Genomic DNA, 15,267 nt, shown 5'->3' on the forward strand with positions numbered 1-15,267 from the left:
ATAATCTGGAGAAATAAGTAACTTTTAATGACATGGTTATTTTGGCCACACACAAAAAAACAAGAAACAGGAAAAGTTCAGAATGAAAAATATGCAGTCAAAAAGTCATCCCATCCAAAGTGAATCAATGTAGGCTGAAAAAGTAGTGCCCTGCTGTACCTCAACTCCCTCCTTCAGCCTGAGTCTAAGCTGGAAAAGGAGTGGGCTGTGTGGTTAGAGAGACCTTGAGCAGACTCCCGGGCGTCTGTGTTTGGCTGTACTTGGCAGGACAACTCTGTTGTCTCTCAGGGTTTATGACGGACCCACAGTCAAATACTCTACACACCACTGAGATGCCATAAAATATGCCTGTTGCCCAGTTACTTGGGGTTTCCGAGTCAGCTAAGAGTATTACGACCCACTAGTACTACACACACACTGACAGTTCAGCACAGATTCGACTGCTTACATGTGTTTTCTTGGCTCTTCTTAGTTTTTAAAGAATGACTTGCATTACCTCACTGTCATGCGACTGAAAATGATTTCCAAAGCAAAGACAAAACATGTTCAAAGAAAAGTAAATATAGAAACAAAGTTTATATGCTTAAGTAAACATAGTTGCAATATAAGACCACCACAGTATAAACCACTTTTGAACTTGAATTCTGTATTCCCCTGCTTTAAGCTCTAATCATTTCATGAGATATTTGTCTTCCCAAAAAGTAATACTGATGTTTATTTGTTCTTAATGCACTGAAGCATAAAATGTGAATAAAACATCTGACAGGGATGAAACCATACACTGACCTTGAAGGCATATTTTCTGTTAATGTGATCATCCACAGACAGCATAGATACATGAAAGCTGGGTAAGAGGATGCTGCCAAGTATCCCCTCCTCTTTTTCATCTGAAAATAAAAATAAAAAAGTCAAACACAATTCATTTGGGACTGTTTTGTACTTGCATTTCTTTGTAAACCAAGTTGATTATGATAAGAATCTAAACAGGAGACGAACAGCGGGCACAGACTTGAATCAGCAGAAAAGCTGAGCATTGATTCAATGTCCTATGCAACTAGGCTGCTCTAATCCTCATTAAGTTAACAGACAGGGCTCCATATTGACAATGGAGCTTTCTCCACAGGGGGGATTGAGTCCGGAGTTTTAAGCAGGAAATTTCTTAACCTCCCAGTTTGATATAAGAAGCAATCTGCACTGCTTACTCAAAAGAGTGCAACATAAACATGAAGCAGTCACTGCTGCAGTCCCATATGTGCATTTGATTTGTTTGCTTATGTGTGAATATTTGTATACGGGTGTTGACTGGAGCTGTGATGCAAAAACAATATAGTCTTAACACATACCGGTAGTGACTGGAACAAGTAAGGCTCACTATAAATAAAGAGTAATATATTGGGGACTAAGCGGTAGCGGATGTATGGTCAGCCTCTAGGAGTTCAGATGGAGAGCTGTTCACCCCAGACCGAGTTTGAAGGAGTTCAGGATTCTTTAATTCTCCAGCATCAGCTATACTTCAGCCCACTGGCTGCACATTTATTTATTCATCAAGGCTCCGCGTCCCTGCCTCTCTCTTTAAAAACACACATACACAGAAGTTATTTCACAACATCTGAACATAAGCTAACGTTGTGGAAGATCCTGAGCGCACCGGATAACTGCACCAGATAGCTGAGGTGCGGTGGGGGTCACGACCTCTCTGCCCACTCTCTGCTGATGGATACAGTCTCTCAGCATGTCTGCCTGGATAAAGCCTGTGGGTCTGCTGTTGTCTGTGGCTTTTGTCAGGCAGTGGGCGGAAAGACGGCGACAGGACCGGCAGACGCCAGAAATAACACAGACTAGATGTCATCCTGATCAGCAGAAATGATGACTGTATCCGCATCAAGCGAGCAGGGCTCACTGTGATTTGTGGATTTGCGCCGTGCAGGACCGACCTGACAGGCTCATTGATCCACGGTATCATTTCTTTTCTTTTTTTTTCAATAGGAAAGTTCTCAAACATTCACTGGACACAGCTGTGTCAATATTTGAAGCGAACATTACCACTGCATGATGGAGAGAAGCTGAAATGACTGGTCAAAAGCAGTTCAGTCAATAGAAGCTTAGAGGAAAGATCACATCTAACACTTGTGCAAATGTGTCCCTACTGTGTAATAGTAGCAATGACTGAGATTTATAGGGAAAGCCATATTTTAATAGGTGAAGTGAACTAGCTTGAGACTGTCATCAAAATGAAACATTAAGTCCCCCCTGCAATCAAAGTAAAACATTTAATTACTTGGTTAGAAAAATATAGGTTGTCTTCCCTAAATTATATAAGCATATAAAAACCACAGATATTCAAAAGGAGTGGCTGCTCTAATAATGATGGTCCCTATGATGTGGAATTAGAGGAGGATCTGTAAATATTAGCAGCATAAATTATGTTTGATGTATCTAAATCAAAGTATTACGTAAGCATGCAATCATTGTGTAAAAAAGAGCATCATCGATGGACTCTTGTTTCATGACTTGACATCAGTGTGAAATCCAATTTCCTGCTTTGGTTTTCGCTTTCAAAATTACAGCTGCGGCTAAGACTTGTTTAAAGCTGGGGGATTGCTTGAGGAAACAGTTATCTCTGAAACAGCAAATCAGACGACAGGAGAACCTTTTCAATTAATATCGAGTGCATTAAGAATGGGTGGGTTACAGTAGGGTTATATCTCTTCATTTGGTCCTGACAGGCTGCTAACCACAGGGGCTTGGATCCAGATACATTAAGAATGGCCAAGAGCATGGCTTGTGGGGCTGTGAAGGTCACAGCAGCACGCCGAACTAATTGAAAGCTGCTGCTGTTGTAAGCAGTGCCATACTAATGAAACGCATCGATAGCTGAGAGGACAGGACTCACCCCTGTAGTAGAAGAGGCACAGGTCAGACAGCACAAACCACCTCTTTTTCCACAGCTTCATCCCTGTACTGTCCTACAAAGACACCAGAGGAACAAGGCACAGTTAAACACACACACAATGTATCCATTTGTCCTTTAGTTTATGGGTATGCCGCATTAGACGTTTTGTCATTTGTAATTTGAAATTTTGGGAGTAAATTAAAATAATTAATGGAGAAAGTGTGGATTTCATCCACTTTATTCAGCTCATATTTTACATATTCCTGGGATGGATTAAGGGTAATTTATTTTCCCCAAGGGAAACATTTGATGTCTGGCTTGAAGTAAACATAATAATGAAAGTGCTCTGCTGTATTTTCAACCCAATAACCAGCTTTCACTTTTAAACGAGAGGATGTTGTTCAGTGGCCAGCAAAAATAAACCTCCCGTGCTTAAGTTGTTCTTCTGTATCGCAATGCTGTGATCAAAGGGGCTTTCAGCCTGCTGCTTGAAAAGGATGAAGGGTGAGGAAAAGGGTATTAACTCCCCCATTTGCATTATTGGAAAACTTGAGCAGGGTCCTTACTTGTGGATTCCACACCGAGACAAAAGTAGGGGGAGGGACCTCAGCAAGTCTGTCATTATGGTCGAATGGCATGTGGGCTGCAGTTTACTTTAAATGGAAATTTTGGTTCTGTGAACCATCATGTTTTACACATCAGCATCAAGAAAATACATAATAAAAGACGCTGTTCAATATGGAAAATAATGGAGACACTTGTGAAATAGAACAATAGGATTAAAATTTCTTGCATACTTGCATCTTAACTACTCATTTTACAACGTGTATCACGGTAACTCTTTATCAAAAGTACTGTCAGATCTTTCCATTTTCAGGCAGGGGGAGAAGAACGAGGCTTTCACCAATCACATCAATCATTGTGGCATTCTGTTCTCCCAGTGGATCAACTGAAGGGCTGCAGCTTTTCCCTTAGCCAACGACTTCAATAGCTTCCAGGTTTCAATGAGGCAGGAAAATAAAAGTGCAAATCCAGCTTTTATTCAGGGTAGCAGATTTGTGAGTCTTTAGTTTGATCTACGTCACCCTGATTGAGGTCCCCAAAGAAATAGCAGCTGGCAGCTGTACCAAAGGAGGCCATCGTGTGTTCACAAAACTGCGCCGCGAGGCTGCAATCAAAACTAAATGTGTCTCCCACTTAGGAAGCATGAGAGAGTCCTGTCTGGCCAAGAGCTGCCTCAAGCATCCCCTTTTCACCCTCCTGTAAGTAACCAGGGAGCTGCGATGAGGGATTGGTATTTAAACACTGCCTGTGCCGGTCGACTGGCTGAGCAGAAACACTGGACAAAGAAATGCTCAGATCCTGTAAGACATCAAAAAGCTTCCTTTGTGCTTATCTTAAGACTGTCACCACAAATGTCACAGGGAGAGAGAGAGCGTCAGAGGAAAATAGAGGAAACGTGTTGAAAAAATAACAATTCACAAGTTGACGTCCTGTTCAGTAAGTACAATTCAGACACTTTTCCCAAATACCCTTCATTCTGAATATCAGGTTCACTGTAAACACCAAACATATTTAGCTAAAATAAATGTCTGGATAACATACAGTACACAGAGGAGCACCTTCAGGAGAGGAAGACCGGGCAAATGTTCAAGGCCTCCAAGGGAAAAAGCAACCTCATTTAAACCCCCTTAAACCTCTTACTAAGGCACATTACAGTGTCCTGCTGCTGGCCCAAGCTCCACCTAAGTGCTGCCCCTAATGATGTGTACTGTAAGTCTTCTGATGCAAGCAAGGTGTCTCTGGGACATTTAGTCTGCATGTGAGGGATTTAGGGGGGGGGGGGGGGGGGGGGGGGTTAATCAGAGTTCTTTGCCTTTGAACTAACCTTCAGACTGGTATCTCCAATGAACATCCATAACCAGACTTTGAATTTGCAGACTATCATTAGGCATGTATTACTTTTTATTGGTTTTGTCTCATAATGAGTTATTTCTTTACGCTTAGCTACATATGAGTTACTATGTTACTATATATTTATTTTGTTTCTCCATGTTTTAAGCTTATGATGACAAAAAAAAAAAACTTGCAGGTAAAAATTTCATTGCAATGTAAGTTTCAAAGGAGGTTAAATCGAAAGCAACTGGACTTAGTTATTTATACTTATACTTATATATACAAATAACTAAGTCCAGTTGCTTTCGATTTAACCTCCTTTGAAATACTATGACCTGGACAAATGAGAATATGCACCGGCTTATTGCAATGTAAGGACTATTTTCAGTCCAACTCGACAGACTTTCATACTCGACAGTCATGTACTGTAGCACCGTTTTGCAACTCTGCCAATTCACAGCAGCAATTAAAGGCCACACCAGCATAGAAAGTAGCTCATAATGATGGTGTTAACATGCTGATGTTTGGCATGTATAATGTTTACCATATCAGTTTTGTGTTTTAGCACACTAACATGTGTGCACTAGACATAAAATACATTAGTCAATTTTCATGGAAATCCATAGTCATGCCATTAGAGTGGGTTAAAATCATACTGTACCAAGTTACCTACTTTGTGTCTCACCTCATTATATACTTTAGTGTACTTGATAATGTTGGTAAGTAATTCTTGAATACCTGTTTATAAAGCCAGTTTCTTCTGATTACTGGGGCACTTGGATTCCTCCTGATAGAGTTGGATCTCTTCCCAAAGTTATGGATTTTTTTGGAAGGTCTTGAGGGCTAGAAATACAGGATGAATATGTTAATAGCAAAGAAAGCTCAATCCACAGAAAATAATAGATATTTAACAGGCATGAATGACAAGTCCATCACAATCACATGTCACTCACTCTTCCTCCAGGGCTACTGGGATTTGCGGCGTAGTCCGAGCCGCCTGTGTAGTTGGAAGCCTCACTCATGGTTTTAACTGCTCGGTCCTTCTTCTCATTCGCTGGCACAGTGGAGGCAGACCTATGAAAAAAAGTCAAAAGAGAGCATGCCAAGAGCACATAGGCAAGTCATCAGTCAGAAATACAGACTGCCAATTCGTGGTCAATGACCTTAATAAAAGAAAAAGAAAAGGAGGAAGCAGCTTATAAGGTCTGTCGCCCCATCATTCCAATGAAGTTCAATCTCTGTTATAATGAGATCTCAACATGGGCCTATGAAGACAATTACTCCCACCATGTCACTGCAGATCCATCTCCAGTTCTCCAACTGTTTAAATGGACTGAAAAGTCTGTCTGACATATTGGAGAGCAGCAGTTGCGGCAGTGAATGAGACCACGATGTCTCTAAAGTCTTTTTCGTGTTGCTCAAGGTATACCACGTTCAATACATTCACCATAGGATAGAACACCTTGTGCCCATGGAGATGTCCTACATTCTTTAGGAAGGGAACAACGTCGTGCTTAAGAGGGAACACGGCAGGGGAAACCAGAGAAGAGCAGAGATACTGCTGCAGTAAAAAAAAGTGAAATCTCCAAGATATACTGGTTTCAGGTCACTGAATAAGGACAGAAACTGCCAACTCTGCACTGCAAATTCTCCCATCTAACCTGCTCATCAATATTAAACACTCATAGCCTTAAGATTATACTGTACCATCCTGTATGAATGCAAGTCATATAATATGAATCATTTCAATTCATCCATCATCTGCATGTACTTTTTATCTATCTACACCATCTATATCAGAGTTCAGTCCCTCAATCTGTCATTCTGTTAGACACCAAGACAAGACTGCCGACACTTAACAAAAAAAAACACAACAAAAAGACACTCAGAGTCAGTTTTAAGGATGGTTTAACAATTCAGACTCCATGCTGATATGTTCAAGGTGCACGCACACGGAGAGGGATCACAAGGGATACATCAGCTCGGCTCACAACAGCAGGCAACACACACAAGAAGTTCATTCCCGTGCAGCACAGTGACAGGTCTGAAACAACCTGCAGACCCTTCGGGAAAACACGACACACAACAATGACAATCACGGCCTGACTTTTTCTTACCTGTATTTAGAAGCAAAATTACAATAAGTAGCTGTATTTTGTTATTGTGAACCTGTACTTGCTCACTTATGCTCGATTAAAAAGGAGAATTTCATACAGTCTGAAAACACCCACATTGATATCCCAATTGCGGTCATGTTTTTCTTTAGTGTTGCACTTTCATGTGTAAAAGTGACACATTCTTGGTCGTACGGCGGACAAGTTAACTAACAAACCCTCGACTTAGAGTACACATCGTGCACAGATCACTACTCCAACAGCCGATTGTGCAAAGTGATGAGTAGCTGCTGAGATTTGCCCTCTTCTCGGTCTAATGAGCTCGCTCCAGAAAATGAGCTGTGAAGACTCTCAGCACTTCCAGTGACAGGAGAAATCCTACATGAACCATAATCAATAGTGTGTCCACTTCACGTCATCAAAACAAATGTTGGGAGGGGCAGACGTTGCTCTGTTTGATGCTCTCTTTAGCCACCAGACCATTTCCAGGCTTCTGGGCTCCAGTGTGTGTGAGTGTCCGCATCAGAGATTTGCTGATAATTAGTTTGAGTCCGATAATCAATCTACATACATTCAGTGAAATTGAAAACGGTGAATGTGTTAAATTAGCTGCCTCAGCCAAAGAGTTGGCCTGTGACAACACAAAGATAAATACCACACAACGTACCACACAACGTACAAATACACAAAGGGAAATCATGCAATGTATTTGGCGTAATTAACAATAAGCAAAAACAGCCATTATTGTGAAAAAAAAGAACACTACAATACTAAATAAAGATAAAATGGTATTTTTATATAATTGAAAAAGGAAGAGATTTGACTAATGGTTGTTGTGATATTTCTTTCCATGAAACACATGAAATTTAATTTTAAAAAATGAAAAAACAACAAAAAAAAGTATCCCAAATGAAGTCGTCACATGATGGCTGAGCTTTAATAACAAAATTTGCTGAAAAGTTTGTTCTTGTGCCAATTATACAAAGTAACTTAAACCAAAATAACACTGTGATGATCAGGATTCACTGATCACCTCCCATGTTTTCCCTGGCTAGGCCTCCCCAGTGTTTATGGCTCTGTCCCTTACAGTAAACACAATGTACACATGCAATGTGACACCACCGAATGCTTGACATCTATATTTTTACACGAGGCTCTAACTGGCTTCCGCTGCAGTGTTCACATGAAATGCCAAATGGATTATGTCACTGTGCATATCCACAACATGTTGTTTTGACTGTCTGTCTGCCTGAAATTACTATTTTCTTTAGTTTAGGTTGGAGCTTGTCCATTGGCAGAGCAACTGTTGCATAATAAGAGAGTTTAAAAAAAATATCCATGTTTGTGTTTATACTGTAGCTCCATGTCAACAGCAAATTCAAAAAATCTTAAACTGAAACCTGGAGGGGCCACAATGCTCTGTATCCCACCAAAACATACTGTGTCTATCTGCAAAGCGGAGAAAAACGTAGAACCCTGCAGACAGTTTGCCATGTCCATCACAGAAAAATGACCACACTCAACCCTAGTTTTAGTGTTAAAGTTGATCCAACACAACCTATATGCCTATGGTCTGTAAGAGACAGCTCTTCCACCAAGAGGTAAACTCACACCAAGGGACACAGAGAACAAGCCGACTCTCTCCCTCATCAAATCATTCTCTGCTCACTGAGATGAAAGTGCCGCCTCAGGACAGAAGACTGTAACCAGTCTTATATTTAAGTGCTTTATGCTGCTGCAGGATTTTAATTAAACATATAAAGTCAAACATTACATTTTAAGCAAAAACTGCTTCTCAGTATTTACGATTTACTAATTCCAGCAGTTTGCTATTATAATTTGTTTTTTTTTATAATAAGTTTTTATAAATGTTATATAGTGCATCACAACATGAGGGGTTTTGGCATAGGTTTACTGCTATAAAAATTTTGGTGGAGTTATATCAGGTGATTTGTATGAAATAAAAAACATCCGACTGAGACATGAACATGAACCACCAGCGTTGTTTTCATTTTGTCGTCAGGGTTGTATCACCTGACAAGGTCCTTTTATCAAGTCCACATACAAAGGGGAACACATATGTATTAAAGAGTCACATCACTGCCTGGTCCATCATTACACTGTTTTTCTGTGAGTCCGTACAGGTGTACTGGGCTGTGCGTTGATGATCAAAGTAAAACCAAGGAGGATAACACTCGATTGAGTGCATTTCAAAATGACCACATACCATTTCTAAAGAAGTAAAAGTAGTAGAAAATGTCTGTCAGTAGTGATCCTGAGTCTTGAGTATTTACTTTTTAATGAACAAAGACACTGATGTTCCAGCATAGTCAGGGAGAGACGCCAGGCTCTTGTCTTACAGTATAAATGTATTGTAAATGTAGCCTGTATATCCATAAGGAACAGAGTGTAAAGTGGTGTTTCTCAAAGTCAAGGTTATTGTCAGGCTGTCAAGACAAAATGAAGACTTAACTGACCCGTGCGTGTCAAAGAAGTGATCAAACCTTTTGATGCCTTTTGGTCCAAACAGTTTATTACAACGCAGCAGCCAGACAGAAGAGCAGATTTAAAGCTTCAGTAACCTGCCAACAAAGAGAGCTGACTGGTAGTGATAGAAAATATTTGTCCAACAGCTCAGTTCTCATCAAGGATGTTCAGCTTGACCCTCAGCTCAGGAAAAAAAGAAAAGATAGTGAATGACGTCCCTGCAGTTAGTCGTTCATACGGCCTTACATGAACGCAACAAATGGTTCAGACAGTAGGGTGCACCTTTACAGACTTTGGAATACAAATGGATAACAGGTCGTCAGGCAAAACCATTCAAACCACCCACAGTTTGTTGTTAGTGTGCAACAACGAGGATTATTGACAAACAATGTTCACATATCTTCAAAATAAAACACAGAAGGTGGGGAACACAGAGTTATCCATTTGCAACTCATAGTGTATTACCTGCTAAACGCTGGGTGACACAATTTCCCACAATTCACACTACAAAACAGAGGAAAGACAAGTTTGTTGAGAATAAAGGTTAAAATCTTTTTACAAATGACGATTTTGAAGACTCAAGTGTGGATTAACAGTATTTTCTGTACGAGTCCAAATTTATATTTATTTTACCAATACAGATTTTTTAAGTGAAAAGGAAAAGGACAAGCAAAAGTAAATTGGTTGATAGATAAAACCTCTATTCTAACTGTCCAGCACCGGTCATTCTGTTGGCCTCAACAACTTTACCACACTGTGCCTGTAAAGAGACTGATGCTTGTAGTGGCAAGAGCTGATTAGCTCATACATCACTCTTTCATTACATTTATGAATGGATACACTAATCTAGCAAACTGAATTATATATACACATCGAGTGAGCATACTGTACTCAAATTAAGTAAAATAATCCATACTGATAATAAGCAAATTATGGTACAAGCTGCTGTGAACACTCTGCCCTTGAGGTAAGTTGTAGACATGGTCAGATGATGTTTTGGTAAACATGTTTGACATGTGAGTTCTACAAATATTCCCCGGCAGCCTGCGCATGGCCATGTGAACCACTAAAATAGCCTCAGACATCATGTACAGTAATGACAGTAGAATGCTGAGGGAGGCGTCCATGGAGGTGGGTGAAGCCATGTGTCTGGCATGGCATGTCAGAGACGTGGCTGAGCTTTAGCAGTAACAAGCACAGCACAGCACAGCTCAGCGTGTAAGGATGAGTGGCAGTTGTCTGTGTGATATAGCCTTTTAGTACCCCATAAGTAATGTAAAGAAGATCAGGGCAGGCTGATGTAGAAGTAATAACTTAAACTGGTCCCTCAGTCACAGCACCGACAGGGAGTTCACTTGCTCTGTGTGTTCCTGCTGTGTATTTATCCAACTGCGGGTTGACTACAAGCTAAAGAAAACTAAACTGACACACCGAACATTAAACTGAAGGCAACAAGACTTGGGAATCAACGATTCACCTGTTCGGGCAGCAGCTGAGGTGGAGGCAGTTCTGCCTTATCTGTGTCAAAATATTGTAGGCGCGAGTCCTTCTTTCTGACAAGAACATTTAGTGTCTGCCAACCACCCCTAACACAGTGTCTGTCTTTCTTTTAGGCTCTTCTGTGTTGCCTCTTCACCCTGTCACTATGATGTAATCCATGATGGATGTGTGAATAAGATTCACACATCATGGCAGTTCTTCAATTCTTTCCTCTCTTTCTCCTTAATATCTGTCAACTCGCATCAAACCCAGGTTTTCTTCATCTTAGTTATTTATATTTCCTTTTTGGTTGCATTGTTTTATAATATTTATACTTTATGTTATGGGTTGAGGAGCGTTGGGATCATGCTCTTCACACTTTATACTAGGCTATGCTAGGCACTAAAATTATAATGCCAAATTGAAGTTTTGTGTTTTGGATTTACTTAAAGTGCAGAGCAGATTAGGCTGTGGTTTTTAGCCTGGCCTCTTTATCCCTGTGGCAGCTTAAATCCGTCTTTGCCTTTTATTACTCATCCAGTGTAAAGTCTTTCCTCCTTATTACTTTTGCTAAAACACAGCCAACTGTTGGACGAGATGCGCTATAATACATTTTAAAATAACAATGAGTCAAATTTAAGGTTTATCACTTTGCCGGTGCCGTCACCGAGCTGCCGTCTCATATATCTGACTTAAGATTTATTTTGTTAATATATCCTACAACCATAAAATTGCCAATTGCAAAATTAGAAATCATCTTGCGGCGGCATGTTGCTCCTCTCGGAGTGAAAAACAGCAGAGACGTGAGAGTAACACAGTGAGGGGAGGAATGTGTCGAGAGAGTGCAGTGTGACAGTTCTGGCACAACGAGCTTCTTCACAACCATTTTTCAATTATTCCATCTCTGCTGAACAAAATGCAGCGCATAAGAATTTGGTGAGGCAAAAACCGACATCATATCTTAATAACGACAGGATTTTAATTTCTAACGATGGGCCATCAGGGAATTCATCCGCCATTAGATTTCAATTAGCATTCATCTACCAATAAAACAACTGATACCACTTGTGTTGGCATGGCTTCGTCGAAACAATATAATATCATGAGAAATCTACTGTGACAGGGGTTTCTGAGGGAAATGAGACAGTTAGCAAAGTGAGAAAATAATGTGTTTCTCAAAATTAAGCTAATATGACTCCACTGGCAGATGGGAGTTGAAGCTGGTGTCATGGCGTGGGCTACTGTATGATGTCATGGCGTGGGCTACTGTATGATGAAAACACACTAAGACAGTTGTGCACTTTCAGATTGGGACACAAAAGCAAATGTGAGAGGGAAACTACCTAAGGAGGCCACTGTTATGAAATGGTGTTGAACAGAGTTTAGTCCGGCAGATCCACAGAGCTTGTTCTCCCTGATGTGAAAGTTCAAGATGACTACTCAACAATCCTGTCATGTGGGCAGGCATGTGATGGCTCTTGTGCTGAAAGCAGTGTAGATGATCACATGGACGTAACATTGTTGGACATATCTTTGTTCTTATGCCCCCTCCTGAGGAGGCCGTGAACTTTTGCTTTCTCAAAGAGGGAACTGTGAATCACTGCATTCCCTCTTACTGATGGAAACATGATGAAATGGCCCTTTATCGTCAGCTAGATTATTAACAGTGCCTTGACACAGCAACAGCGGCCCAATTATGCAATGAATAAAACCTTTTTTTTAACAATATGAATAAGTCAGAAGTATCGAAAAAGTGTTATTTCCACACAGTAAGTTTGTTTTTGTGGTTATTTAAGGAATTTGTTATGAAGACAGGAAGTGATATATAGAAAAGGCTTTGAACTGAAAGGGCAGAACTACAAATAGAGGATGGCAGGGAAAAGGCGGGTGAAATGCTGCCTACACATCTGGAGTTTCAGCAGCGACAGTCATGTTCAAAAATGCTACCCAGTGGCATTCTGAAGGCACGCACAAGAGACTTACTGTTCGTTGACGACAAAGATGCAGTTGTCTTGTGAGGGTAAGCCTGAGACAGGATGCTTGCAGGTCACCTTCCGCTCATTGTGACTATTGAGAATAGGGAGAGGGGGGAGAAAGAAAAAAGAAAGAGTCATCAATGCTGGAGCACACCGCACACACACACACACACACACATCAATAAAAGCAAAGCCCGTCAGTAATACTTGATCTACGCTTGAAATGGTTTGTTGTTGCCGCATATTGCCCTGAAAACCCAAACATATTTTCAAAGAACTTCATTTGCAAAACATGACAGCGGTTGATGTGAAGTTCGTATTGCCTGGGTACAAATTAGAGTATTCAGTGGAGACAGGATAGATATACAATATTGGAGATAATATTAGTGAGCTGTGGAAATTGAGTTTCTCTATTAAAAAATGTCTCAAAACAGCAAACCTGTGGATAAAACTGTGAAAACTGGTCAAACCACACACATACATTGTTTTAGCATGACACCGGAACAAGCATTCAAGGCATACCATAAACCAGATCAAACAGATTATGTAAACAACAGCTCAGGTGCTGAGTGAAAAGACTAAGTATGACAAGGAAAAACAAACAGATGCCATATAAGGAATCGACAAAAGGTCCCCTCATCTTCAAAAAGAGCTTCATAACTTTACTAACTTTCATAATGACTAAAACAATATAGAAAAAAGAAAAATGAAGACCTCGATCAGTGTGTCAAACTTAAACTTTAAGAAATCACACAAAATCTACAGGCTCCATGAGGCTGACGTGCCATCATAGACCTTTCAACTGATTGACACAGACCACACAGTCTTTGTAGGTGGGGGAAACCCAAGGACCAGAGCCCTTACAACAAGAACAGCTTTCCAGTAAAGCTGAGCCTGGTCAGTGTGGTGTGTCTGATGAATTTGCCTGCAGGGTGGTGGAGGGCCTCGGTAAACTTCCCAGTGGGAATTACAAGCGTCACTGTTCTTCACTGTTGCAAGTTCATTCTTAATCAAGTCTTTGTTTTACCAGTGTTTTTTGGAGGGGAAACTACAAGACTGACTAATTAATTCAAGAAGATCCAGGTCATCAACTTCCTATCTTATACCCTGAAATTAAAAGAGAGAAAATCAGTGGTTGTTTTATTATGCCAGAGTTACAGTTACAGGAGCTGTAAAGAGCATGTTAAGGTGAATGTACTGTGAATCAAGTATATTGACAGCTGCATACATGAGAGATTATGAGTAAAGTCACGGACTGTAATGTCAACAACAGTATTTAGGACGACTACCGCCTTTATGTGCTGTTATTCTATATTTCAGTTGGGCTGTACTATAAACAGAGGAGAGTCAAGCTACAGCCCAAAAATAACAATTTTTAAACATGGGGTAGTCGTACTGAAAAGAGCAAATACCAAGAATGAAATAGGGGGTTTAGTTTCAGTTTAGCCTGCAGAGCAACTGTCTCCACAGCTCTGGTCTATAATTACTGGAGGCACTGTTGGCAGCAGAGCACTCTGTGCGGTCTTGGGGCAGACCAGTGGCACCATTTTTCTTTTGCTATCCCATCGCACATGCCTATACTGCTCTGCACATTGGCTGGCTACAGTCAGAGAGAAAGAAAGTTTGAAAATGCGTTTAAGTGCACAGGAGCCCAATGAAAGGATGATGTTATGTGGACTGGAATTTATAATCAGATCCAACAATGTATCGGTTCCAAACAATGTCATTTTTTGAGAAGCTTTCATAGTTGAATGCCTCAAATAACAGTTTAATACATGCACCACAAAACTTCTTAGAGGGTCTTAGTACGGGTCCATTTTGCCCACCTATTGGCGTTCCTGTGTATATTTGAGTGATGACGTTATTCCCATGCACCATGTTTGAGTGGCATAAAACCGATTGACTTTGCAACAGGTTATCTGTTCACATCACATCTTTAAGCTGTTTTCAACACTGAACCTTATAACTGTGCTTAATATGAGATGATTGCTAGTATTATCACTCTGCAGCTCTATGCAGTTTTAGTTGCTTTCCTTGTTGTTTTGGTTTGGCAATTCATATGGTGAAATCCAAGCACCCCCAAAATGATGGTACACTACATAAATGACTTGCACAGTGGAAAAGCAAAAAGGAAAAACAGCCAAAGTCAACGAGTGAAAAACGTTGTGATGGTTAGAGACCAAACCAGACCAGTGCTACAAGGCAAGTTACTGTAGGGCCTCTACTCAGTCTGTACTAAAGACCATATGATCTCTATGCTGTTCTGTTTCTGCAGATCTAAGTGATGGTTGACAGGTGTTTGCTAAAATATTAGCGGAAGTAACGTGATACAAGCCCTGCCAGCAACACCTGTTCATCAAGACTTTTTGAAGGGACACACAATCAAACATGATAGTCCAGTATGCTGCTGGTGGATGTGCAC

General features: G+C 40.5%; 1 protein-coding gene across 5 annotated transcripts in view; it reads right to left on the reverse strand.

The window, feature by feature from the left end:
• Positions 1–15,267, reverse strand: part of LOC310986941 (pleckstrin homology domain-containing family A member 5-like) — an 85,628-nt gene that overhangs the window by 21,339 nt on the left and 49,022 nt on the right. For all 5 annotated transcript variants that reach the window (XR_014595434.1, XM_083973064.1, XM_083973061.1 and 2 more), the window contains 5 exons: positions 12,853–12,936; positions 5,743–5,863; positions 5,528–5,632; positions 2,894–2,966; positions 787–887 (listed from right to left, as the gene is read on the reverse strand). Coding sequence is in view for 4 of the 5 variants with exons in the window: in XM_083973064.1 (XP_083829190.1) it covers positions 787–887; positions 2,894–2,966; positions 5,528–5,632; positions 5,743–5,863; positions 12,853–12,936 (484 nt within the window). In the remaining variant the exon portion in view is untranslated. The remainder of the gene's footprint in view (positions 1–786; positions 888–2,893; positions 2,967–5,527; positions 5,633–5,742; positions 5,864–12,852; positions 12,937–15,267) is intronic.

This window comes from Trachurus trachurus (genome assembly GCF_905171665.1).
Source record: "Trachurus trachurus genome assembly, chromosome: 6".
Taxonomy (NCBI): Eukaryota; Metazoa; Chordata; class Actinopteri; order Carangiformes; family Carangidae; genus Trachurus; species Trachurus trachurus.